Below are 22772 nucleotides of genomic sequence, written 5' to 3'. Positions count from 1 at the left end.
GGGGGGCCCGGGGTGGGGGGCCTGTGTGACCCGGGGCTAGGGGGGCCCGGGGCTTTGTATTTTGAGCAGAATGAAGGCAGTGAGGGTGAGGAAGCGGACTGTGTGGTTTTGGGTGAGTCGGCGGTGTGTGGGCCCCTGTACCTGTCCGTGGGGCCCAGGGCCAGCACCCCGGTACTGCTGGCCTAGGTCTGGGGAGGCAGGGGTCGCTGGGGGGCTGTCCCCTGGAGCAGTATGCAGGGGCTGGGGCCCAGGGGCTACTGCCCTCCATTGTTGGGCAGATGGGAAGCCATGGACGTGGAGTCCAAGATTAGGGAACAGAGGTTGTTGGTCCGGGAGGCCGACGCCAGGTTGGGCGAGCTGGAAGACATGCGGGCGGGTGCCCCTTGGGGTGAGGGTTTAGTGGTCCCGCCTACACCTACATCCGAGGAGGAGTTTTGGGCGGAGCAGGAGGAGGCTGAGAGGAGAGAGGGGGCCCGGGGGAGCAGGCAGGGTGGTATGGATGTCCAGTGGGGACAGTTATGGACAGCCAAGACGGCGGTGAAGCCCAGCAATGCCAGAGCCCGCCCGGGTTGGAGCAGTCTGGTGTGGATGTGGGGACGGGGAGTGGTATGCCAGTATAGAAAGGAGTGAAACGGGCCGTGCGTGAGGTGGAATGGAAGCCTGTGGAGAATGAGTGGGACGTGGAGTTGGACTACGGCGCTGAGAGTGATGAGTTGGAGGAAGGGGAAGTGAGAGATGACGTGGACAGGACGGCTGATAGACGGCAGGGCAACAGTGGACTTGGTGTCTTACAGGCCCCCAAGAAGAAGACAGGGAAGGCGAGAGGGTTGGTGGTGAAGACCAGCAGCACGGAGCGTCGGCCGGGACCGGTGCCCACCGCTTTTGACAGGTGAGGGTGCCTGGTGGGCTGCTTGGGAGGGGGGCCAGAACGATGGCAGGAAGAAGGCGTGCAGGTCAGTGGGAGTCGGGGAGGGGTCTGTGCGGGATGAAGGGACAAGAGGGGCATAGGTGGTGGCGCTTGCGATGCCAGGTAAGCAGGTGGTGACGACAGGGGTGCAGACGGACAAGCCGGGTTTGGAGGACCAGTCGGAGGGTAAAGAGGACAAGGAGGAAAAAGGGTGGGACAAACACCAGAAGAAGTTGCCATATATGGGCTTGGCTATGCCTTTGGGGTCCCATTTGTCCGAGAAGATTAAGAGTAATATTTGGAAACATGAGTATGTCGATGTTTTCAAGCTGCTACACAGGGAGGTACAGACCAGACCAAGGAGGGCTCCAAGGAGGAGGAGTGGGAATTGACCAGGAGGCCTCGGGTCCCGGTCAATATGGAAAAATGGACATCGGCGTTTTTAATATACGCCAGCATTTACTGCGAAAAACACCAGGATAGGGCTATCCCTTTGTTCAAGTACATGGACATTATCAGGAAGGCGCAGTTACAGTTTGGAGGTTTCGCATGGCTATGCTATGACGAAGAGTTTAGGGAGCGAGTCAGTGTGCACCCCAACAAACAATGGGGTGAGATCGATCAAGAACTATGGATGCAGTGGATGGCGTCGACGCATTCGTCTGCCTCCACGCACACGGCTATTGGTTTGCCGGTGCCTTATCGGTCCTTTCCAGTGCGGCCCGCCCAAGCTGGGGCGGGAGGGGTGGTTACTCCTGCAGGACACACGGCCCCAGGGGTCAAACAGGGATCCAGCACGACAGGTGCCTGCTGGAGCTACAACAAGGGATATTGTTTGCGATACCCTTGTAAGTTCAAGCACGAGTGCTCCAAGTGCGGCGGACGTCACGCGGTCACTCAATGCCTCACCCTGGCCACGCCTTCGGAACAGTGGCGAAACTCCAATGCGAAAGGTAGGCGACAGCCTGGCGCGAAGGGCGCCTACTCGGTTAGGGTGGAAGCGATGGCCCACTGGCTTGCGTGTTACCATGACAGGGAGGCTGCGTTGAAACTGCAGTGGGGTTTCATGGAAGGTTTTAGAGTGGGCTACCAAGGACCGAGAGTGCGTCGGTGGGCAGACAACCTTAAGTCAGTGAAGGAATTGCCGGAGGTAGTGGCGGCTAAACTGCAAAAAGAAGTGTTGGAGGGCAGAGTGGCAGGCCCCTTTGTGGACTGGCCCTTGGAGCATCTAATTGTTTCTCCACTGGGTGTGGTGCCTAAGAAAGAGGAAGGGGAGTTTAGGATGATACATCACTTGTCCTGGCCGGAGGGCCAGTCCGTTAATGATTTTATAGCGGAAGTAGACTCCCGGGTCCTTTATGCGTCGGTAGATGACGCTATTCGCTTAGTGCGAATGAGCGGGCGGGGGGCGGAAATGGCTAAATGTGACATCAAGTTGGCGGATTTTTCTTTGTTAGGTATGCAGTTTGCAGGGGCCATCTATGTGGACAAGGTCTTGCCCATGGGGTGTGCCATATCCTGTGCGCTTTTTGAAGTATTCAGCACATTTCTGCAATGGGCTTTTAGTCAGATTAGCGGGCACAAGGCTGTAACACACTACCTGGATGATTTCCTTTTCATTGGGAGCGAGCAGTCGAGGGATTGTGGCAGGGCCCTGTCACATTTCCAGGACATGGCGCAGAACTTCGGGGTTCCCCTGGCGCCAGAGAAGACTGCTGGGCCTAGCTCTTGCCTGACATTCTTGGGGATCGAGCTGGACTCCGTTTTGTGGAGGGCTTGCCTTCCCCGGGAGAAGGTCTCTGAGATTCAGGCATGTCTGTTGTGGGCTATAGGAGAGAAGAGGATTGCGCTGCGCGCTGTGCAACAGCTGTTGGGGTTCCTGAACTGTGCATGCCGCGTGGTGAGAGCAGGGAGGACGTTTTGCAGGAGACTCGGCATGGCCATGTCGGGTGCGGTGTTGCCACATCACAGGGTCCGGATCTCCATGGGGGTGCGGGCTGACTTGCGGACTTTGTGGACCTTCCTCTTTGACTTCAATGGGGTGTCTCTGGATTTTGTGGAGAATCGGACGGTGTGGCAGATTCAGATCTTCTCAGATGCAGCAGGGGCGGCGGGGTTTGGCCTGTTCTGGGATGGCAGGTGGTGTGCGGAGGAATGGCCGGCGCACTGGTTGCAGCAACGGCAGAGTGTTAAAAAGGTAGGGCCGATGTCGACCAAGAACCCTTCTCTCTTTGCCCGGCGTTAGCCGCCTCTCATACCATTCGAGATTTACCAAACAAAGAGGCAGGCGCTGGAGACAGAAGGCAGGAAACAGGAGTTTATTCCGACGGAGCAGAACACGTCAAATCAGACAACAGGGTATCTTCTCGAGGTGCTCTAACCGCATCTCTGAGGCCTGGCCTCTTATACACAAGTTTATGGCTTGATTACATTTATGACATCAGTGGTATTGCTTTGAAGTACGAAAAAGGCATCTTTGGAATCCCCGGTTCAGGCCCGTTCTCACACATATCTACAGTAGGGGTCCCCACTCAAATCTCAGCATGATGGCTATCGCGCAGCTGGACATTCCGCTGGGAACAGGAATGCGGGCGATCGGTCGGATCTAAGGGTGTGGTGGTATTGATTAATCCCCGCTCCTTTGATGTGAGGCGAGGTCTTACTGGAGGGGGCAATAAACCGTATCTGTTGGGCTAGGTGATGGCCTGGGATCAGGCCGGACAATCGGGCAGGGAGGAAGAGGTTATCAAAAGGGTCTGTTCTATGAATGAGATGAAAGAGTGAGGGGGTTCAGCACGGGATGTGGCACGGGGACAGGGTCGCGCTGGAGGTGCGTTTATGGCCCAAGCAGGAGAGACCGGGGGCTGTCGGGGCGCGGGGGCGCTTGCAAGGCCGGGGAGTGAGGGGGAGAGACGCGCCGGCTGTTGGCAGTGGGCAGAGGGACCAATGCAATCAAAATGGCTGCTGCTTACGCGCACGTATGGATTTAAAAAGGACAAGATGGCGCCGATAATGTTTACGCCACAATCCAGATTTTAACAGTCCTCCCTTTTCAACATATCTAGCCAGCTTGTCAATTAATGTCTATCCCCATTATATTACGTATTTCGATATCATACAAAGCTTTCATGCGTTCAGCTTCGAAGTTCGGAGTCTTAGGGCAAATACAGTTAACAAACAGTGAGCACAGTGGCGGCAAGCATTGAATACCCAGGCAGAGTCCACATATTACGACGATTGGTATCAGTACGATCATGAACAACCTCCATCCCCAGTCCTTTACAGTACTCCAGAACCAATTCCCAAGTGACCATCCGTCTTGTTCCTGATGAACTTCTGAGGAGAGTCTGTGGAGGTGTTCAATGGCTTTGTAGACTGATGGCGAATTGTCTGGTATGTAGGTACAACAGCTGGACCCGATGATACGGCATGCTCCTCCACGGTCCGCCAGAACCACATCTAGAACAAGGCGGTTTTGAAGAGCCACCAGACGGACCGCTTGAAGCTTGGCTGTATTGTTTGTGAGGATACCAGCTGTAATGTTCATTGTTGTTTCGACTGCCTGGGACAAATGCCGAATGGCACGACTGTTCGCCATCGGACCCAAAGTGGAACAAGTCCCTTTATTGCATCCAAGAATTGTGCTCCAGTGGAGTCGGCCTGCTCTATGTCCTTTGCTCGTTTTTGTCGGTGATGGTTTGCCGGAGCCACATAGGTCGGAGGAAGGATGAAGGCAATGTAGCAGGTACCTCCCCAGCCCTTTGGGAGCCAGGTGTAGGCTTTTGTACCGCAGACGAAGTACATGTTTGGAGAGGTGACAAAAGAGGGCGGGTCGGTTGAGTCCAAAGTTCTGGTGATGCGGCAAGCGCTGTGGCCCACCAATTGTGTCCCATGGCCTGTGATGCATACAAGGCCCGAGACATTGACGACAGATAGGGCCACAGTCAGGGTGGCAGCCGTTCGTTTCCGGAGGTAGGAGAAGGTGGGTCTGGCTGGATTGTTGAATACTTGCATCTCCACCCTTTCTTTGGCGGGGATATCCATGTGAACAGAAGCATTGGAGGATAGAGGGCAGAAGGGAGCAGCGGTTCTTCCGGTTTTGTTCAGCCAGACCCCATGATAAAAGTGCGACATAGTTCTGCTGGAAGTGGCATTGTCTCTGTAGCTTTCTTGCAAGAGGATCAGCCAAGCAAGGCAGGAACCATGAACAGAGAAAGGTGAAGGGATGAAGGGGATGGAATGTCCGGTGGCATGTGGTATCAACCCACAGATCCAGCAATTCGTGGCATTGGCAGCAAGGTTGTGTTGGTGCAGCAACTGTACGAAGGAGTTGTTCCAGAACTCCTTACGCCTTTCTTGGATTTGAGGTGAAAGAGAGACCAGGTAGTGTTCTTTCGTGGTGGTAGGCTGTGCAGTCGTTAGAAATGTCTTATGAGCCGGTGCGTTCTCTTCCACGATCCAGAAGGTAGTCATGAGGAGGAGGCAAAAGAGAAGAGCGATAAGAAGAGCAATAGTCTTTGAGCTGTGCAACCTGTCAGTTTTCGGGTTTCTGTAGTGGGTCTTCGGATGTCCGGTTGCTTCCATCATCTTCGTATCGGGCGCTTCCATCATCTTCAAGGTGCTCGGTAGTGGGCAGAACCACAAACTTCGTTGGGCTCCTCTCCTGGCAGCCTTAGTAGTGTTAGGCCACCAGTCTGAGAATTGTAACTTAGTCAGTGGTCTGCTTAGCCGAAGCTCCCTTCTTTCGTCGCAGGTTATACCCTTCTTTGGATGGCACAGTGGGATCAGGGAATTCCGCCAATTCGAGTGTCTCTGTCTCAGGGTAGCAGCTCAGGGATGGTCGGTCTTTGCTCAGGAGCTCTTCTTGGGTGGTCACGTCTTCGGTCGACGTCAGGGTCGGAGAGATTTTCTTGCAATGATGTGCATGCAGCCTATTTCGCTTCCCCTCCACTCGAAGAGCTGTTCGGGTGGTGATCAGGACTTGCCAGGGGCCCGTCCAGTGGGGTTCCAGACTCTTCTCCCGCTGGAAGTTCCGAATCAGGATGAAATCTCCAGGCTGGATGGTATGTCCGGGGCCCCTGGAAGCATCGAGGATGGCCTGCAGCACCTGGTGATGAATAACAGACAGTGTTTTAGTTAGGTTATACAGATAGTCAGACATTAGGACGTCCGGGACGTCGTGAATAGATGTCGGTTTGGGTGCAGACCAGATACTCATGGGTCGGCCAAAAACAACCTCGTAAGGGGTCAAATGGTGTTTGGTGGGGGTGGAACGCATTGACAGCAATGCCAGGGGAAGAGCGTCTGACCATTTTAGTCCCGTGGTAGCCACTATTTTTGCCAGTTTTAGTTTCAATGTGGCGTTGTGTCGCTCGACCAGTCCAGCTGATTGGGGGTGAAAAACTGCGTGGAATTTCTGTCGTACCCCCAGCCCCTTCAGTATAAGCTGGATAACCTCGGCTACGAAATGGGGGCCATTGTCACTCCATAAAATACGACAAAGGCCGTAGCGAGGGAAGAACTCTTTCAGTAGTACTTTTGCAGTGGCAATGGCAGTGTTGTCGCGCGTCGGGTAGGCTTCCACCCATTTGCTAAAAGCGCATACAACAACAAGTACATACTTCAGTCCTTGACATCTCTCTTACTGAATATAGTCCATCTGTAGGACTTCAAATGGATGGTTGGGGACCCCGAACCCTCCCCGGGGTACGACAGTTCCTTTCCCAGGGTTGTGTTGCAGACAAACTAGGCATTGTTGGACAAGACATTTGGCTGAGTCTGTAATTTTGTCGTTATGCCACACTCGGGAGACAAGTTCAGCCATAGGGGCTGCTCCTATGTGTGCAGGGGAGTGAGCCATGGTCAGTATAGGGATCAAGTATGAATTGGGTAGCAACCATTTGTTCGTGTCTTTTGTCCGCCAGCAGCCTTCATCGTCCTTCAGTCCCACCCGTGCCCATTCAGTCAATTCGTGTGGTGCACTGGCTATCTGGATGTCCCTAATGGTCTCCCTAGCGTCCTTCCATTTTTCTGTTTGTGACCTGGTCACGTATATGCGCGTTGTCGTCCTATTCTCTGCTGTCGTCCGGGCGGTGATGTCCGCCAGTGCATTCCCCTGTCCGACGATATCTGTCACCCTTTTGTGTGCCTGACATTTGATCACAGCAAGTCGTTTGGGAAGGAGAACTGCTTCGGTCAGAGCGGAGACTAGATCTCCGTGTAGGATGGGGGTGCCGTGTGAGGTCAGGAATCCCCTTTCCTTCCACAGGAGCCCAAAATGATGCACCACCCCGAAGGCATACTGGTTGTCCGTGTAAATGTTTGCTGTCGTCCCTGCTGCTAGGAAACAAGCTCGTGTGAGGGCAATCAGTTCTGCTGCCTGTGCAGATTTCTGTGTGATGCGGGCGGTCTCAACTACAGTTCGGGCTGTGGTGACTGCATACGCAGCCGAGGTGGTGCCATCGGTGAGTTTGATGCAAGAGCCATCCACCCATAGCTCTCCGTCAGGATCTGGGAAAGCTGTGTCTCGAAGGTCCACTCTACTCCTAGTCTGCTCGTCCGTGAGGGTCACACAGTCATGTATTGGGGGCACATCGGGTTCATTCTCAGGCAGAGGCAACAAGGTGGCTGGGTTCAGTGTGGTGCATCGTTTCAACGTGATGTGAGGTGCGAGCAGTGTCAGTTCGTACCCAGTCAGTTGTGCGCTGGTCAGGTGTTGTGTCTTGGTCTGGTTTAGGAGGGTGTCAACAGCATGGGGCACTAGTACAGTGAGGGAATTCGAGAGTACTATCCCCTCACTTTGTCGGATAGAGACAGCAGCAGCAGCTACTGCTCGAAGGCAGGCAGGCAAAGCTCTCGCTACAGGGTCAAGAGTGGCAGAGAAATAGGCACATGGTCGTTGTTTGGGGCCAATGGTTTGGGTCAGGACAGACAAAGCGCACCCCTCCCTTTCGTGGGTGTAGAGAGAGAAGGGTTTTGTATAATCAGGGGTTCCTAGGACTGGTGCTGAACAAAGGGCGTCTCGTAGTTCCTTGAAGGAGGATTGGCATTCAGGGGTCCAAGGGAGCGGGAAGGGGACATCTTTAGCCAGTAGGGAAAGTAGTGGTTTCACAATGAGGCTGAAATTTGGCAACCATTGTCGACAGAAGGAGGTGAGGCCTACCAAAGAGCGGACTTTCTTCGGGGTTTTAGGGATAGGGGTCTCTAGAATAGCCTGAATTCGCTCGGGTGCGAGTTTTCTCCCATCTTTGGACAAGAGGTGGCCTAGGTAAGTGACTTGAGGTTGGCAGAATTGCAACTTCTTCTTGGAGACCTTGTGGCCGTTTTCCGCGAGCAAGAGCATGAGTTGGATGGTAGCTGTGACTGCAAGTGGAGTGGTGTCGGCCGCAAAAAGGATATCATCGACATACTGTATCAACACCACTCCATCCGGTAACTGGACTGCATCCAGCTGTCTCTTGAGGGCCTGACTGTAGATGCTTGGACTTTCAGTGTAGCCCTGGGGTGCTCTACAAAATCTATATGAGCGGGATTTTAAAGTGAAGCCGAAAAGGTAGCGGCTGTCCGAATGGATGGGGATGGAGAAAAATGCGTTCTTGAGATCGATTACCGTGAAGGTGGTGGCAGTGGAAGGAATCAGGGTCAGAATGGTGGTGATGTCTGAGACTACAGGGTACTGAGGTACGACTACTTTGTTGACTTCTCGTAGGTCGATGATGAAGCGGTACGCTTTTTCATCTCCCTCACCCTGCTTCTTCACAATGGGTAGGATAGGGCTGTTGCAAACATTGCTAACTACTTCTTCTACCACTCCTGCGTCTACCAGGGACTGGATGATTTTTACCAATGCCTTCTCGCCTTCGGGCGATATCCGATACTGTGGGAGTTTTGGGAGCACTGCGTCCTGTCGAACAGTTATGTGTACAGGGTCTATCATCATGCGTCCTATGTCCGAGTCAGTCTTTGCCCATAGGTACAGAGGTAGGGTGTCGAGTAAGGACAAGTCAGCGTCAGTGATGGAAAACATGCGTTGTGTGTGACAAGATCTGAGCAGCGTTGGGTTGTCGTACAGAATGACTCGAACTCCGTCTTGTGAACACCTAATAGTAGCTCGAAAATGTTTCAACAAGTCAAGTCCCATAATAGCGTCGGGGGTGTTGGAGGAGAGCAAAAACGTTGTGTTAGTAGTGTTATTGTCCAAGTTAAAAGAGATCGGTGTGGACAAGGGATTAGTGGAGGGCGTTCCATCAAAACCTATTGATGTCACATGTGAGCCAGACAAGGGTGCCCTGGGAATCAATCATTTAGACAACGCGCTACGTGTTGCACCAGTATCTACCAGAAATGGAGACTTTGTACCTAGGACCTTAGCGGTGACATAAGGACCTTGCTGGTCAACATAGAGCTCGACTGGATCCCTTCCTTGCCCTTGGCAGTCCTATGCAAAGTCGTGGGCATTGTCGCAGTCAGACTGTTGGCACTGATTCTGTCGGGGACGGTTAAACATGTTCGGTCTGCCAGGTCTGTCATTGTTGGTGTCGTTTGAGTGCCCTCGTCCCTGTCCTCTATTTCTCGGCCCGCCCGCTACGTCTCTCGTGTCTTTATTTCTGAGTGCTTCTTGCAGCGCTGGACATTGAGATTTCCAATGGCCAAATCCTTTGCAAAACGCACACTGGTTCTCATCGATGTCTGTTCGTGGAGCGCCGGGTGCGGGTGTGCGGTCTCTAGGGGGTGGATTTCTAGGAGCATTCGACTGGTAGTTCCCTCTATACTGTTCCCTTCCTATAGTCACCCCTTGCAACTGGGCAATCATTACCCTCTCTTTCAAGTCCTTTTTCTTTTTCTCAGTCGCTTGATCGTTCTCGTTCTTTTGTCGCTCATAGTATTGAGCCATCTGAAGGATAGCTGCGGACTTGGAGGCCGCCCAACTACTCTCGCTAGTCTGTAGTTTCTGCGAGACTTCTGGTGTCAGGCCTTTCACATAGTTCTGGACAAACAAGTGATGTCCGGTTGCAGTGGTCATGTCCTGGCCGCTGTAATCGGAGAACACCGTTTCAAACCGGGAGAAGTATTCTGATACGTCTTCCTGGGGTTTCTGGCGACAGGCCGTTACTATCGACCAGTCCACCTTCCTTTCTGGGACTAAGGTTTTTAATTTCTGCACGATCTTATCTGGTAGGTCTAGAATGGCTTTCATAGGTTTCTGTAGGTTTCTGTCCCGGCTCTCGCTGTTTGTCTACATCACCGAGTTGTATCCAGGTATGTCCGAACAGCTCAAGGTGGTCGACTTTCCGGATTTGCTTCCACACATCAGCTGGCAGACATAACCCGAAAAACAAATCGATATCCGCTAGGGTCATAATCGTTGAACCCAAAGCGGTGGCTAATTCTGTATAGAAGGCTGTGGGGTTCTTTCGCAGATCAGGCAAGGACTTTCGGAAAGTCAGGATGTCTTGCCGATCCCATGGTTGGTAAACCCAGTTGTAAACCACCCTCCCTCTCGCATCTTGGTGGTTAATATCGTCGTGTGTTCCCTGTCCTCGTGGGGGAACCCAATAGGGAGCGGCCTCCTTTATGGGCATCATAGTGTCGATTTTTTCTATTCTGGCTTCAGTCGCTGCAGGAGTCGTGGTGTTAGTCTCTGGTTTCAGTTCCGTGAGGTGGCGGAAAACTTCAAGCGTACGCATGAAGAGGTTTGCCACATCACACTCGCCTCCATCTCCGACATCAATTTTCCTATACAGAGTCGTTAGAATTTCAGGGCCTTTTCCTTGGTATCGGTCCTCGTAGGCATTAAGGGTGTGGTAACAAAGGCGTACGACAAAGTGTCGTCTGTGGCTATTGGCCTATGTATTGTACATATCCGTTACATAATCCTCACTTTCCTTTCGCACCACCAGTGTCTTTACAATCTTATCGATCCCAGCTCGTTCGTCCTTACTTAATCTATTCGATCTCACGGGGTCTTTCCTCCCCGCTTCGGGATCATCTGAAGTCGCTGCTCGTGCTGCGCTGAGTGCGAGGGGTTCGGTCGGCGCAGAGGCTGTGAGGACCGAGGCTCCGGCACTACTCTCGCTAGTCGTCGGGGGTTGCGGGTGCTGTGCTAAGGGTTGGGAAGGGGCATATGGAGGGGACATGTAGATGATCGGGGGACCTAGTAGTAAATCATCGTTCGTTCGCTGTTTCGAAGGTAGCTCGGGGTAAAGTGGAGAGGGTGTCCTGACGGGACACTGGCCCGATGATTCGGAATCTTGTTTTAGCTTGGTTTCCTCTCTTTCTTTTATTTCTTCCTTCAATTTGTTAGCGGCTAGGTGAGCTGCTTTGCGTAATTCCTTTTCTAACCTGACCTCATTTCTCTTTTTCCGTTGTTCTGTTTCTTTGCGCCACATGCCGAAGCTATCGAGCATAGTGGGAGTTGTCTTATTGTTATAAAGGGCTGTTCCCAGTGCGTTTATTTTATCGTTATCAAAGGATCCTATCAGTGGCCACTGATTTTCCCGATCCTTTCTCGTGTATTTATGCCACAGCTTACTATAAGCCACGGCGACTAGTCCATATTTAGTAAACATGTCCTTATTAGGGGTGCCCTCCAGTGGAGCCGGATGGTTCACCTCTAATAAGCGGTCCGGGCTGAACCAACTACCAACAAACGGGGCGAAGACAGGCATGACGGGTTACAAAGGGGACAAAAGTCTGCACTACCTATCCTTCACTATCCGCAAAGACTAAACAGAGTATTGCGACCCTTTGCCTATTTGTGAATAGAGAATAACCCAAAGAGAACTGTTGTATTCTATGTCACCCTGCCTCGGGCTGTGGAATGTAGAATCTGGAATCATGCATTGCATGCACTTGATTCCAGATTCCCACCATTCCTACTAGACGGTTGCTGAGGCAGGATACTATGAACTTTCCTCTAGACGGTTGCTGAGGCAGGATACTATGAACTTTCCTCATTTACAATAAATCCTGCTGCTCTTCACTTACCTGGTCTCCTGAGGCTGATTGTATCTACAATAAGAACCAATTCCGAACGATCAATGTTCGGATAAACAATCAATCGAATGAGGGATAAAAATAGGCACGACGGATTACAATGGGGGCAAAAGCCTGCGTTACCTATCCTTCACTATCCACAAAGACTAAACAGAGTATTGCGACTCTGTGCTTGTTTGCAAATAGAGAATGATCCAAAGAGAACCAATTCCAAAACAGTAAATGCTTGGATAACAATCAATCAAATGGAGAGGGAAGCAGGCACGACGGATTACAATGGGGGCAAAGGCCTGCGTTACCTACCCTTCACTATCTGCAAAGAGAGAATATTCCTATTCTTCCCTGTTTGCAGACAGAGAATCTATCAGAAACAATCAAATGAGTAATACTAGTATTTTCAAACAATCAAACAATCAATTCGCAATTCGTCGTGCTACACGACCTTACCCGGACCGCATGGACGGTTTCTCGTCTTCCGCTTCCAGCGCCCGATCGTCCTCTATTCTCCGTAATTGCCGTGGCACTCCTGATGGTTCCCAGTCAGGACCGTAGATCACTCGAGAGAGGTCTGCTCAGAACCGGTGAAGTTTCGGATGATCGGCTGCCAGACGAGGGTCTATCGGGCAGGAGCTCTTCCCGATCGTTGCAGTTGTTCACACTGTCGTCGGGACCTCTCCCACTGGATCCACGTGTCGCTGATGGGCCCCACGTTTGGGACGCCAATTGTTAAAAAGGTAGGGCCGATGTCGACCAAGAACCCTTCTCTATTTGCCCGGCGTTAGCCGCCTCTCATACCATTCGAGATTTACCAAACAAAGAGGCAGGCGCTGGAGACAGAAGGCAGGAAACAGGAGTTTATTCCGACGGAGCAGAACACGTCAAATCAGACAACAGGGTATCTTCTCGAGGTGCTCTAACCGCATCTCTGAGGCCTGGCCTCTTATACACAAGTTTATGGCTTGATTACATTTATGACATCAGTGGTATTGCTTTGAAGTACGAAAAAGGCATCTTTGGAATCCCCGGTTCAGGCCCGTTCTCACACATATCTACAGTAGGGGTCCCCACCCAAATCTCAGCATGATGGCTATCGCGCAGCTGGACATTCCGCTGGGAACAGGAATGCGGGCGATCCGTCGGATCTAAGGGTGTGGTGGTATTGATTAATCCCCGCTCCTTTGATGTGAAGCGAGGTCTTACTGGAGGGGGCAATAAACCGTATCTGTTGGGCTAGGTGATGGCCTGGGATCAGGCCGGACAATCGGGCAGGGAGGAAGAGGTTATCAAAAGGGCCTGTTCTATGAATGAGATGAAAGAGCGAGGGGGTTCAGCACAGGATGTGGCCCAGGGACAGGGTCGCGCTGGAGGTGCGTTTATGGCCCAAGCAGGAGAGACCGGGGGCTGTCGGGGCGCGGGGGCGCTTGCGAGGCCGGGGAGTGAGGGGGAGAGACGCGCAGGCTATTGGCAGTGGGCAGAGAGACCATGGCAATCAAAATGGCTGCTGCTTACGCGCACGTATGGATTTGAAAAGGACAAGATGGCGCCGATAATGTTTACGCCATAATCCAGATTTTAACAAGAGCATTGTTTTCTTGGAGTTTTTTCCTCTGCTGGTGGCGCTGGATGTGTGGGGTGAGGAAATTCGGAACAGGTCAGTGTTGTTTCATGTGGACAACATGACGGTGGTGGAGTTGGTCAACCGGCAGAGGGCAAGAGACTTGAGAGTGTTGCGGCTGTTGAGGGGGTTTATGCTGCGCTGTTTGAAGCTGAATGTGATTTTCAGAGCCAAGCATGTCCCTGTGGCGAATAACGACATTGCGGATGCTTTGTCCCGTTCGCAGTGGCAGATTTTCCGGAGGTTGGCGCCTGGAGCGGACCAGCACAAGACCAGACTGCCGCCCGGCGTTTGGGCCTTGGGGGAGTGAGAGTGTTAGGACTGGTGGAGAGCTCTGTGGCGGCATCAACGAGGAGGACGTACAAGCTGGCATGGGATGAGTTTGTTTCTTTTAAGGGGGGGGCAACTGGAAACAGCTGGGGGAGTTTGTCCGGTGATTGAGCAGGGAGTTTTGCAATTTGTGCTGCATTGTACTGACAGAGGATTGTCGGCTGCAACGATTTCAGGGAAACTGGCAGGATTGTCCTTCTATGCCAGTTTGTTTTTTGGTTTTGACCCTACAAAAGATGTTGTCATTGGAAGGATGCTACGGGGTTGGGGCAGGGAGAACAGGGGGGGAGGAGTGTTGCGGGAAGCTGTGACGTTTGAGTTGTTGGTTCGAATTGTTGAGGTGTTACCGTTGTGTTGCTATAAATGGTTTGAGGCTCGGCTTTTCAGACTGTGCATGGTGTGGATGTTTTTTGGGGCTTTTAGGGTTTCGGAGTTGTTGGGAACGAGGTCTTGTGGTGGTAGGCGTTTTGAGGAAGTGCGTGTGGAGGCAGGACGTTTGGGGATTTGGCTGAGCCAGTCTAAGACGGATCAGTTGGGGAGGGGCAAATGGGTTTGGCTCTGTGAGAGCGGATGGGAAGGTGTGTGTCCAGTAAATGAGTGGAGTTTGTTTGTGGGACAGGTGCGGTTGTCGGGTGGTGAGATATTCTGCCATGAGTCCGGGGCTAGGGTCACGGCGGTGCAGCTGTTGGCGGTTTTGCGTAAGGCAGTGAGCAGTTTGGGGTTGGATCCAGCTGGGTTCGGGACACATTCTTTTAGAATAGGGGCGGCTACTGCGGCGGCACGTTTGGGATGGTACTAGGATCGGATACGTCGGATTGGTAGATGGCGATCACGATGTTGTGAGCGATATGTCAGGAAATAGGTGGGGGCCTAGGGGGGGGGATGGTAGGACGTTGAAGAGACGTTATTCCAAAGGATGTGTATTAATACCTTTTTCTTTTGCAGGTTGCGTGGGAGGACCGGGGACCAAGACGGTCACATGGATTGTGGGGCATTCCTTTGTGCACTGGGCCTCGAAATATGTGGAGCAGCAGGTGTACGGCCGTAACCTGGGACTCAATGGACTCCATCATGAGGTGCACTGGTGGGGTAAAGGGGGAATGCGATGGGGGGCACTTTTGCCCTGGCTCGCGAAGATGTTCCCACAGAGGGGATGCCCGAACTTGTTAATTATCCATTTGGGGGAAAATGACTTGATTCAGCTGTCGGGTTTGGCGCTCTTGCAGCTGATGCAGAGGGATCTGGAGGTCATGAAGCTAAAGTTATCTGGGGCCTGCATTGCTTGGACGGAATTCATCCCCAGGAGAGTGTGGAGGGGTGCAATTAAGCACGGGGCAGTTGAGAGGGCTCGAAGGAAATTGAACAGGGCAATGCGGGTTTTTTGTGAAGCAAAGGACATTAAGGTGATCTCTCATCCCGGACTACGACTTGAAGAAATGTTGCTTTTTAGGGACGACGGAGTGCATCTTTCGACGCTTGGGAATGCGTACTACATGATGGAAATGTGTGACGTAGTGAGCAAGTTGTGGAATGAAGCGATCTGGTGCCGTAGGGATGTGTGAGGGTGTGGAGTCGAAAGATGCACGGGAGCGACTGGGGGGGGGCAGGTAACCGCCCTAAAGGGGATTCCCTGGTTGGGGGTATTTGGGAGGGGTGGCGAGTCACTAGCGGGCGCACCCACCTCTCGTGGTGGGGAGGAGCGAATGATGGGAGGGGCGACTGGTGGCATGAAAGTAGAGCCAGGATGTGTGGAGAGACTGGAGGTAAGGTTGAGGAACGGAAGGTGGAATGAAAGGAGCGTATGATGATGGAGTTTGGTGTTGGGGGGGAGATGTAGTTGATGTTGATTATTGTTATGGTTTATGTTGTACAGCCTGGTCCTAATAAATGGCCTTTTACGCTTAACAACAGTGTGGCCTGATTATTGCGCGACAGTATCTTTGACACACCTGGCAACTTTTGGTCTGGGTGTGCTTATGGTGTGAAGCCTAAATGTGGATCTCGGAAGCTGGGTAACGCTCAAATAATCGCAGGACTGATCAGTTTTAACTCTGTGGTAAGAGTAGGGATGGACTCTGTAGCCATAGAATTTCCCCTTACTACATTGAAAGATTCTTCTAACAAACCGAAGACACAAAGGGGGGCTAAAACAGTCAATCAAGTCAATAAGGGTGGAACGGAGAGTGGTACTGATAAGGAGGGAAGGAGTAAGGCGGCGGGTATACGTCAGGTTCCCAGGAATAGGTATTTGTTACGCTCACTGCCAGAAAGACAGTTTTTTCCAGCAGACTTAGTGGTGAGTGTAGTCCCCAAGTCCCAGCGACAAAAGAAGAAAGAGAAGAGGGAGAGGAGTAAGAGCGGGGAGGTTAGAAAAGGTGGGCAAAACACTCTAAAAACTACCCCCTCACTGAGGTCTTATTTTAAGATAATGGAGAAGGTGGCAGACCCAAAAACACCTCTTCCTAATGGTATTCCCGCAAGCTCTGCTCCACATAAATTGGTTAACAGCTTTAAATTGAAATGGAGACCCAAGATTAACTATAATTTCATTTTTGTTGATCAACACTCAAAAACAACTGGTGAAGTGAAATTCCTTGTTGGCACACATTACCTGCTAATATCAACTTTTGCCCAAGCCCTCAAGGGTGGTATTGGGTTTCAAATTCACACCTTACCGTGTCACATATGCGAGCTAGCGCTGCCTGTCCTGCCCTCAGTGGGGGGCGAGCGTTGCTGATCAGGCCTGTGGCGGGGAAGCAGGGGGGCTACGCACCTCTCTTGCCGATGTATGGGCCGTTGGTGGTGCGCAGTGCCCGCAAGCTCACACAGCATGTAAGGCGCCGCCACGCCAAGTACAGTCGGAGCAGAGACCACACGTATGCGTTCCTAGAGGCTGGAAGGGTGTGCACAGCAGAGGCCAGGGAGGGAATGGGCTGTGAAGGTGTGCGGCAGGTGGGAGCCGGCACTGCTCCCTGGTGCAGAGGACGCAGACACACAGCTGTGGTGCGGCTGGAATAGCAGTGATGGCTGCAGACACGGTAGGTGTGAGGCGTGCAGCGGGGTTATCGAACCACCTTGTCGCCTGTGTTGTGTCGTGGCCCAGGGCCTAAGGGTACCAGCAATAAAGAACTGAATGCACGTTTGCAGTAGTGGCCAGAATGTAACTGTACCATGCCCTGAGCCCTAGGCCATTTATTAACTCATGACACGCTGGTCCAGCGTAAGCCGGCCCAGCCCATTGTGTCATACGCTCAGAGGGGTTCAGCCTGGGTCACCCCTTACACAGTAGGAGGCATGGTGGCTTCTCATAATTCGCAACATTACAGGGGAGGAATAAACTACAGCGGCACTCGCCACAGATGTGAAACGCCAAGCGGCAAGAAAAGACATGAAAAAAGAATCAGCTGTAACATTAATAAAGGAAACAATAAATTATACCATATGCAAACTAAATGGCATTGTAAAAGTATGGTAAACCTAATCCTTGGCTGCAGCAGCAAAGAAAGCAGGGGCGTCCTCGTGGTTTCTCCATAATATAGGGGCTGGTGTGGCCTAATTGGCTGATGGTCTGATGGGAATTGTTTTTTTTTTTGTTTTGTTTACTGTGTTTTCATTGGCTGCAGAAATTTTGCGGTAAAGTTAGTGAATAATCGGAACCTCAGGTCCTGACATAGAATCAAAGTGCGCTTGATCGCAATTCTGTGACCGCTGGAAATCTGGTCAGTCGAGACCCATGGGAATCAAGTGTGTCCAATTCATTTCCCTGACACACAATGCCAGCTTCTGGCCTTGCCTGTCAAACACAGCGTCCCTAATGTCAAGCGATTCTTCACCACTCACATTCTGGAATTCTGACCAGTGATAGCAAGGGGTCGGTATAAGGTCACCTTTCAATCAAGCAGCAGTCAATGCAATGTGATTCTTATGGAGACGGTATCAGGCACCTTACTTCATTCAGTAAGATGTTTCTGCTGATGAAATCTAGGCCAGATTTTTACTCGACAATCCTCTAACAATTTTCCCAACTTAATCTACTCCAGAAAATGTAATTGTGTTACCGTCTGGGCTGTCAGCTTACAATTAAGTTTTGTATTTAGAAACCTAACTATTTTAATGTATTCACCTGCGTCTGTGCAAGCTGGAGTGCTCCCCAGGGCGTCAAGAGATGAGCAGCGGCAGAAAACTGTGCGAGAAACTGTTTATGTACGAGGGGAAGAGGGCAGGCCAAAACAAGATGAACTCGTCTCTCCAAATCACCTGCACTCTGAGAGTCCAAATATATGAATATGAATGAGCCCTTCTCTCCTTAACAAGGGCCATGCATATGCATGTATCTCATGCATAGGCATGCGGACTAATGTAGAACTTAGGCTGCTCATAGCCCCCAAAGAAGCAAGGCTGGATGAAGAAACTTTAACAGAGTCTCTCATGTTCTCACGTGTCTCAGACTACCGAGTGGCAAAAGTGCCTAGAAGTGCCACTCAGGCAGCGTGGGAGCTGGACAAGACAACACAAACACAGCATATATTTCTTTCAAAATATATATCACAGTCTGAGGTTACAAAACGTTCTCGAATCTTCTCGCTTTAGTACATTCTATGCAGTGCAGAATTTCTGGAACAACATTCAGTGGTCATTAATTCGTATATAAATACAAATAAACAGCGGAGGGAGTACTCATTTCCCTTTTGAAATTGTATTTGACTTAGAATTTCAGCAATGCATTTCCCACATGGCAATAAAAACAACAGGGCATAAGCCAATATTGGATTGGGGATGGACGACATGTAAAGAAGGTTGTTAGTTTGGTGGATGATAGGTGGGAACCGTAATGAAAGAATACTTACATTGTGTTATTTTATCATTGCATTGACAGATGGCTAAGTAGTATTAAGGGTTATTGTGCTCTGGAGAAAAAGGATCGCAAACAGTTCAGTTTACACGCCTGTGAAAATGTAATTTCTGCTTTGTCTCTACCTTCACCTTTGTCCTTTCTCTACACTTACTTTCTGTATCCGTTCAAATATGTTAATGTTGTCCCACCCTAGAATATTTAATAGTTTAATGTTGGGTAATAATGGCATGGTAGTGTAGCCCTTTGTGTAATGTGGTCCAAGTGTAGCGTGGTGGTGGAGTAGAGAGTTCCTAAATTCAACCATTTGTACCCCAAAGCTGTTCAAAGCCCATGTAAGAGGCGCACTTGGAGAGGCCACAGCCAGAGGTAAGCAGATTCCAAGCAGAACTCTAGTGTCGAAACGTGCAGGTCAAAAAGTCTGGACCGCTGCTCTGGCTTGTGTGGTGTTGGGCCTCAGGCCCACATGATGACAATGGACGACACAGACACCGGTGGTATAGCGTGGTAACTGGCCACGAGCACGTGCACCCGGGCCCTTTTATTGACGGGGCTACCCACTCGTGGCACCCGTGATGGATGGGTGTGGGGGTGCAGTGTGCTCAGCCCTCGAAGGAGTGGCTGAAATACCAACTTCCTGCGGGACACTAGAACGTGTCTCGCAGGATACTACATTCCTCCCCAACTTTATTGAGGAACAAACAAAAATGCTAGTTCAACCTGTGGATAAGATAAACAGTCAACTAGTTACCACAGGGTCCATCAGTCTCTAGAGTCAGGTGGCAGGACGACAGCAGACCTGGATTGGTGACTTAGCTTGCAGCAGAACCTTCTCGGCGGGCACCCGTTGTTTAACCTGAGGGCCCAAGGGCACGACCGCTGGCTGGGAGATGGCCTCTGCATGCCGACAGTTCGTTGACGGTGATTTGTCTTGCTGCCTTGCCTGGTTTCCACTTTGCTGACATCCGTGATGGTCCGTGGTGGGTTCTAACAGTTCATTGTAGTGAGCTGCATCATAAAAATGGATGGAGTCCTACAGGGGAGTTCGCAGAGGTGTGGCTGGGCTGACTGTCATTGTTGAACGGCTTGGCTGTGACCGGAAACCTGTCGGTGAAAGTCTCTACTCACTCTCCCGCCTGGGGAGGCCCGTTGTCGGGGTTGCTGCGGGACTGTAGGAGGGCTGCGCTGAGGGGTGCTTGTGTGCCATCTGGTGGCAGCTGCAGGACCACTGCGGAGCCGTTACTTAGTCAACGCCCAACTCCCACGGGTGGATGAGTCGTGGACAAGACTTGCCTTTGCTGCTTCGGTTTCGGTGTATGCCAGGTTCACAGGTGGCCTCTGGTTTCTTTTGTCTGCGGGTGTGGCGATGGTGCAGGACTCCAGTCCGCCGATCTTCTGGGAGTGGCGATGTTTGACGCAGGTGATGATGGCTGTCCTGATGGCGGTTGCCAGCCATGTGGTGACTTGGGATGACAGGTGGTGGCTTGGTGGGAGTGTTGGGATGTCCGGGGGGAACTTGGCAGCCATGTGCCTCCGCTTTGCTGATGTTGACCTTAGTTGGCGGCTTGACACGTAGAGTGTTCGGTTCCTCTCTTGCCTTGGTGGGGCCACTGCCGACTCAATCTTGAGGCGGTGAGAGGGCGGGCGCTCAGTGCCGGTCTTCGCCCATGGCATCTGCGGACAGGAGCAGGGGTGCCGACTGACTCAGACTGCCGACGCTCGTGGACGGACGGTCGCCTGGGGAAGCGTTGGGATGAGACGTGGACTGCGCTTGCTGCGGATTATGTTTGGTTCATCCGTGAGGCTGTGTCCTGGGACGTTGGTCCGTTGCCTGGGGAAGCGTTGGGATGAGACGTGGACTGCGCTTGCTGCGGCTTATGTTTGGTTCATCCGTGGGGCTGTATCCTGGGACGTTGGTCCGCCTTGGTGGCTGTCTGGCATGTCAGGGTGTGCCCTTGGCTGGCTGTGAGTCCTCGGTCTTTCCCTTTGTTGGCTTGTTCAGCCCACCTGTGCTCATCCGGTCTTCGGGGTGACAGAGCTGTCACTTCTTTTTTTCTTCGAGGGCGTTGTGGCGGGACTAGCCACTCTGTGACGTGTCCCTCGCCTGTTGGGCGACGTGACGTTCGGTCTTGTGTCGCTGGTTGTTGGAGCACATGGTGCTGTGGCGGCTTGCCACGTGGGGTGTACGACTCCTCTCTTGCCTGATCTTGGGTCGCGGCTGACTCCGTCTTGAGGCAGTGTGAGGGAGGACACCGTGGGTGGTCTTCGGCCTACTGCAGGGCTTCGCTGGGGCAGTGGAGACGTGGGTGTTCTCCTACCTGCATTCAGCAGTGCTTCTTTGTGGAGATGTCTCCTAGATGCTGTCTGTGCAATCCGGTGCACTGGCGCTGCTTTCTGCGCGCTTCTGGCTTGGCGTGCTTTGTCCTCTTCTTGGGTGCTTCCTCCGGCACGTCGTGTGTCTATGTATCCAGAGGAGCAAGTGGTATGATCTCTTCACCGGCGGCACATGTTGTGCATGCTTGGCACTAGTCTTTCTTGCGCTGTTGCTGGGGGTAGTTCCCTTGAGAGGTTGCTGTCTTGGCTGGTTGTCCAATCTTGCTAGTGGGGGTTGTCTTTGGTGTTGCTGCTAGATTTTGGTCAGCGCTTGCTTAGGTTGGAGGAGCTTCGGGCTTCCTGAAGTCTAGGTAGCCTATTGGGGTGGTGCGCATCGCACCCCGTCTTCCTGTGCTTCTTTTGGGGCCTGCCATCGTGCTGGGCTTTGCTGCATAGAGACAGACCCTGTAGGCTTCATATGCTTTCTCTTGCAGGGCAGCTGGGTGCAGTCAGTTCCTGTGCTGGCTGTGCTTTGTAGCCTCAGTTCTCCTTGATTTAGGACGGTGCAGAGCTGTAGATGTCCCTGTTCTCACCCGTTAGTTTAGGTGGGGTTGGGTACTCTCCTCTGTTGGCACGCTTCCTTTCTTCTTCCTGAGTGCTGCGCTCTCAGGCTGTGCTACTTTAGTCCTTTGGGCTCCCTGTTGTGGCTGGGCTTCCAGTCTTGCTGGTAGGAGCTTGTGTAGCAGTGGTCTTGGTTGAGGTGCAGTCAGGGATCCACCAGCGGTGCGCGCTTGGCGCCAGGTTTACGTGTTTATCAGGGTGTGTCCGTTACCAGGAGACTTTACGGTGTGGATGTTGTGGTAGCGGGTAGCAGCTGTGGTGAGCTCTGTGTTGTTGGGCGCCGTGGTTATGCGTGCTTCCTCCTTTATTAGGATGCCCCAGCTGTCGCTCCTTGCTGGCCTGGTCACAGCGACTCTCTTTCACTGGGGCTGAGTATTGGTGCTGCAGGGCCTGTTGTAGGTTGCTCAGCATGAGCTACTTCTGGTGGGGCCGTGGGATTGCATCATGAGCATGGCGGAGGCAGCATGTGAAACAGTTTCCACACTGACGTAGGAGCAGAGCTGAGACGGGGGTGCTCAGTCAGTGTTGGGGATCATGGCTGCCATCCCTGTACATCTGTGCTGGAGACAGTACAGGCATCTGCCCTTCTTTGCTTCCTTAGCGTGGGCGCAGTACCACCCACGGCCGATAGATGGCAGGGCAGCGTTTCAGTTTACCGGCTCCAGCAGTCTTTTCAAGGGCTGGGGGCCTTCGCTGATAGAGGCGCCGGTGCTGGGCAGTGCTGCGGTGTCCCGATCCAGTAGGTGGGTGACGCTGCAGCTACTATGGCTTTGCTGGTGCCCCAGGAGTTCAGACAAGCCCGGTGCGGGAGGGTGCTTTGGATGCAGACGGAGGGACACACTGTGCTAGTGAGGTAGGATGGCTCCTTTTGTGTTGAGGTTAGAGCCCGGGCTGTGGTGTGCTGAGCGTCCGTTCCCTTTTTTTTTTTTTTTTTTTACTGTGTGACTCCCCTGCGGTGGGACCGACAGTCTTTTAGACCCTGCAAACGGCACTGGGATTAAAGATGCAGGTACGGGCCACTGTAAGCTCCTTACCGGTGTTGGACGTCTTCTGCCTTGGGGGCCTTCTCCTTTCCGCCGCACCTCATGGTTCGCTTGAGGGGGTGTAACGGAGCTGCAGGCTTTCTCGCGCAGTGGAGA

General features: G+C 52.3%; 1 protein-coding gene across 1 annotated transcript; it reads left to right on the top strand.

The window, feature by feature from the left end:
- Positions 1-1023: 1023 nt before the first annotated feature.
- Positions 1024-15409, top strand: LOC144752805 (uncharacterized). The gene is made up of 2 exons (XM_078640655.1): positions 1024-1198; positions 14793-15409. The coding sequence occupies exons 1-2, from the start codon at positions 1024-1026 to the stop codon at positions 15407-15409; spliced, it is 792 nt and encodes a 263-aa protein (XP_078496781.1).
- The last annotated feature ends 7363 nt before the right edge of the window (positions 15410-22772 follow it).

The sequence above is a fragment of the Lissotriton helveticus genome, chromosome 5_1 (genome assembly GCF_964261635.1).
Source record: "Lissotriton helveticus chromosome 5_1, aLisHel1.1, whole genome shotgun sequence".
Taxonomy (NCBI): Eukaryota; Metazoa; Chordata; class Amphibia; order Caudata; family Salamandridae; genus Lissotriton; species Lissotriton helveticus.
This window is presented reverse-complemented; position numbering and strand designations above follow the sequence as displayed.

What these genes read in the sequence shown, in the direction of transcription:
- LOC144752805 (XM_078640655.1), top strand. Translation starts at nt 1,024, where the DNA reads ATGCCAGGTAAGCAGGTGGTGACGACAGGGGTGCAGACGGACAAGCCG. An exon ending in TTTGTCCGAGAAGATTAAGA is followed by an intron (nt 1,199 to 14,792) that starts GTAATATTTGGA and finishes TTTCTTTTGCAG; the next exon opens with GTTGCGTGGGAGGACCGGGG.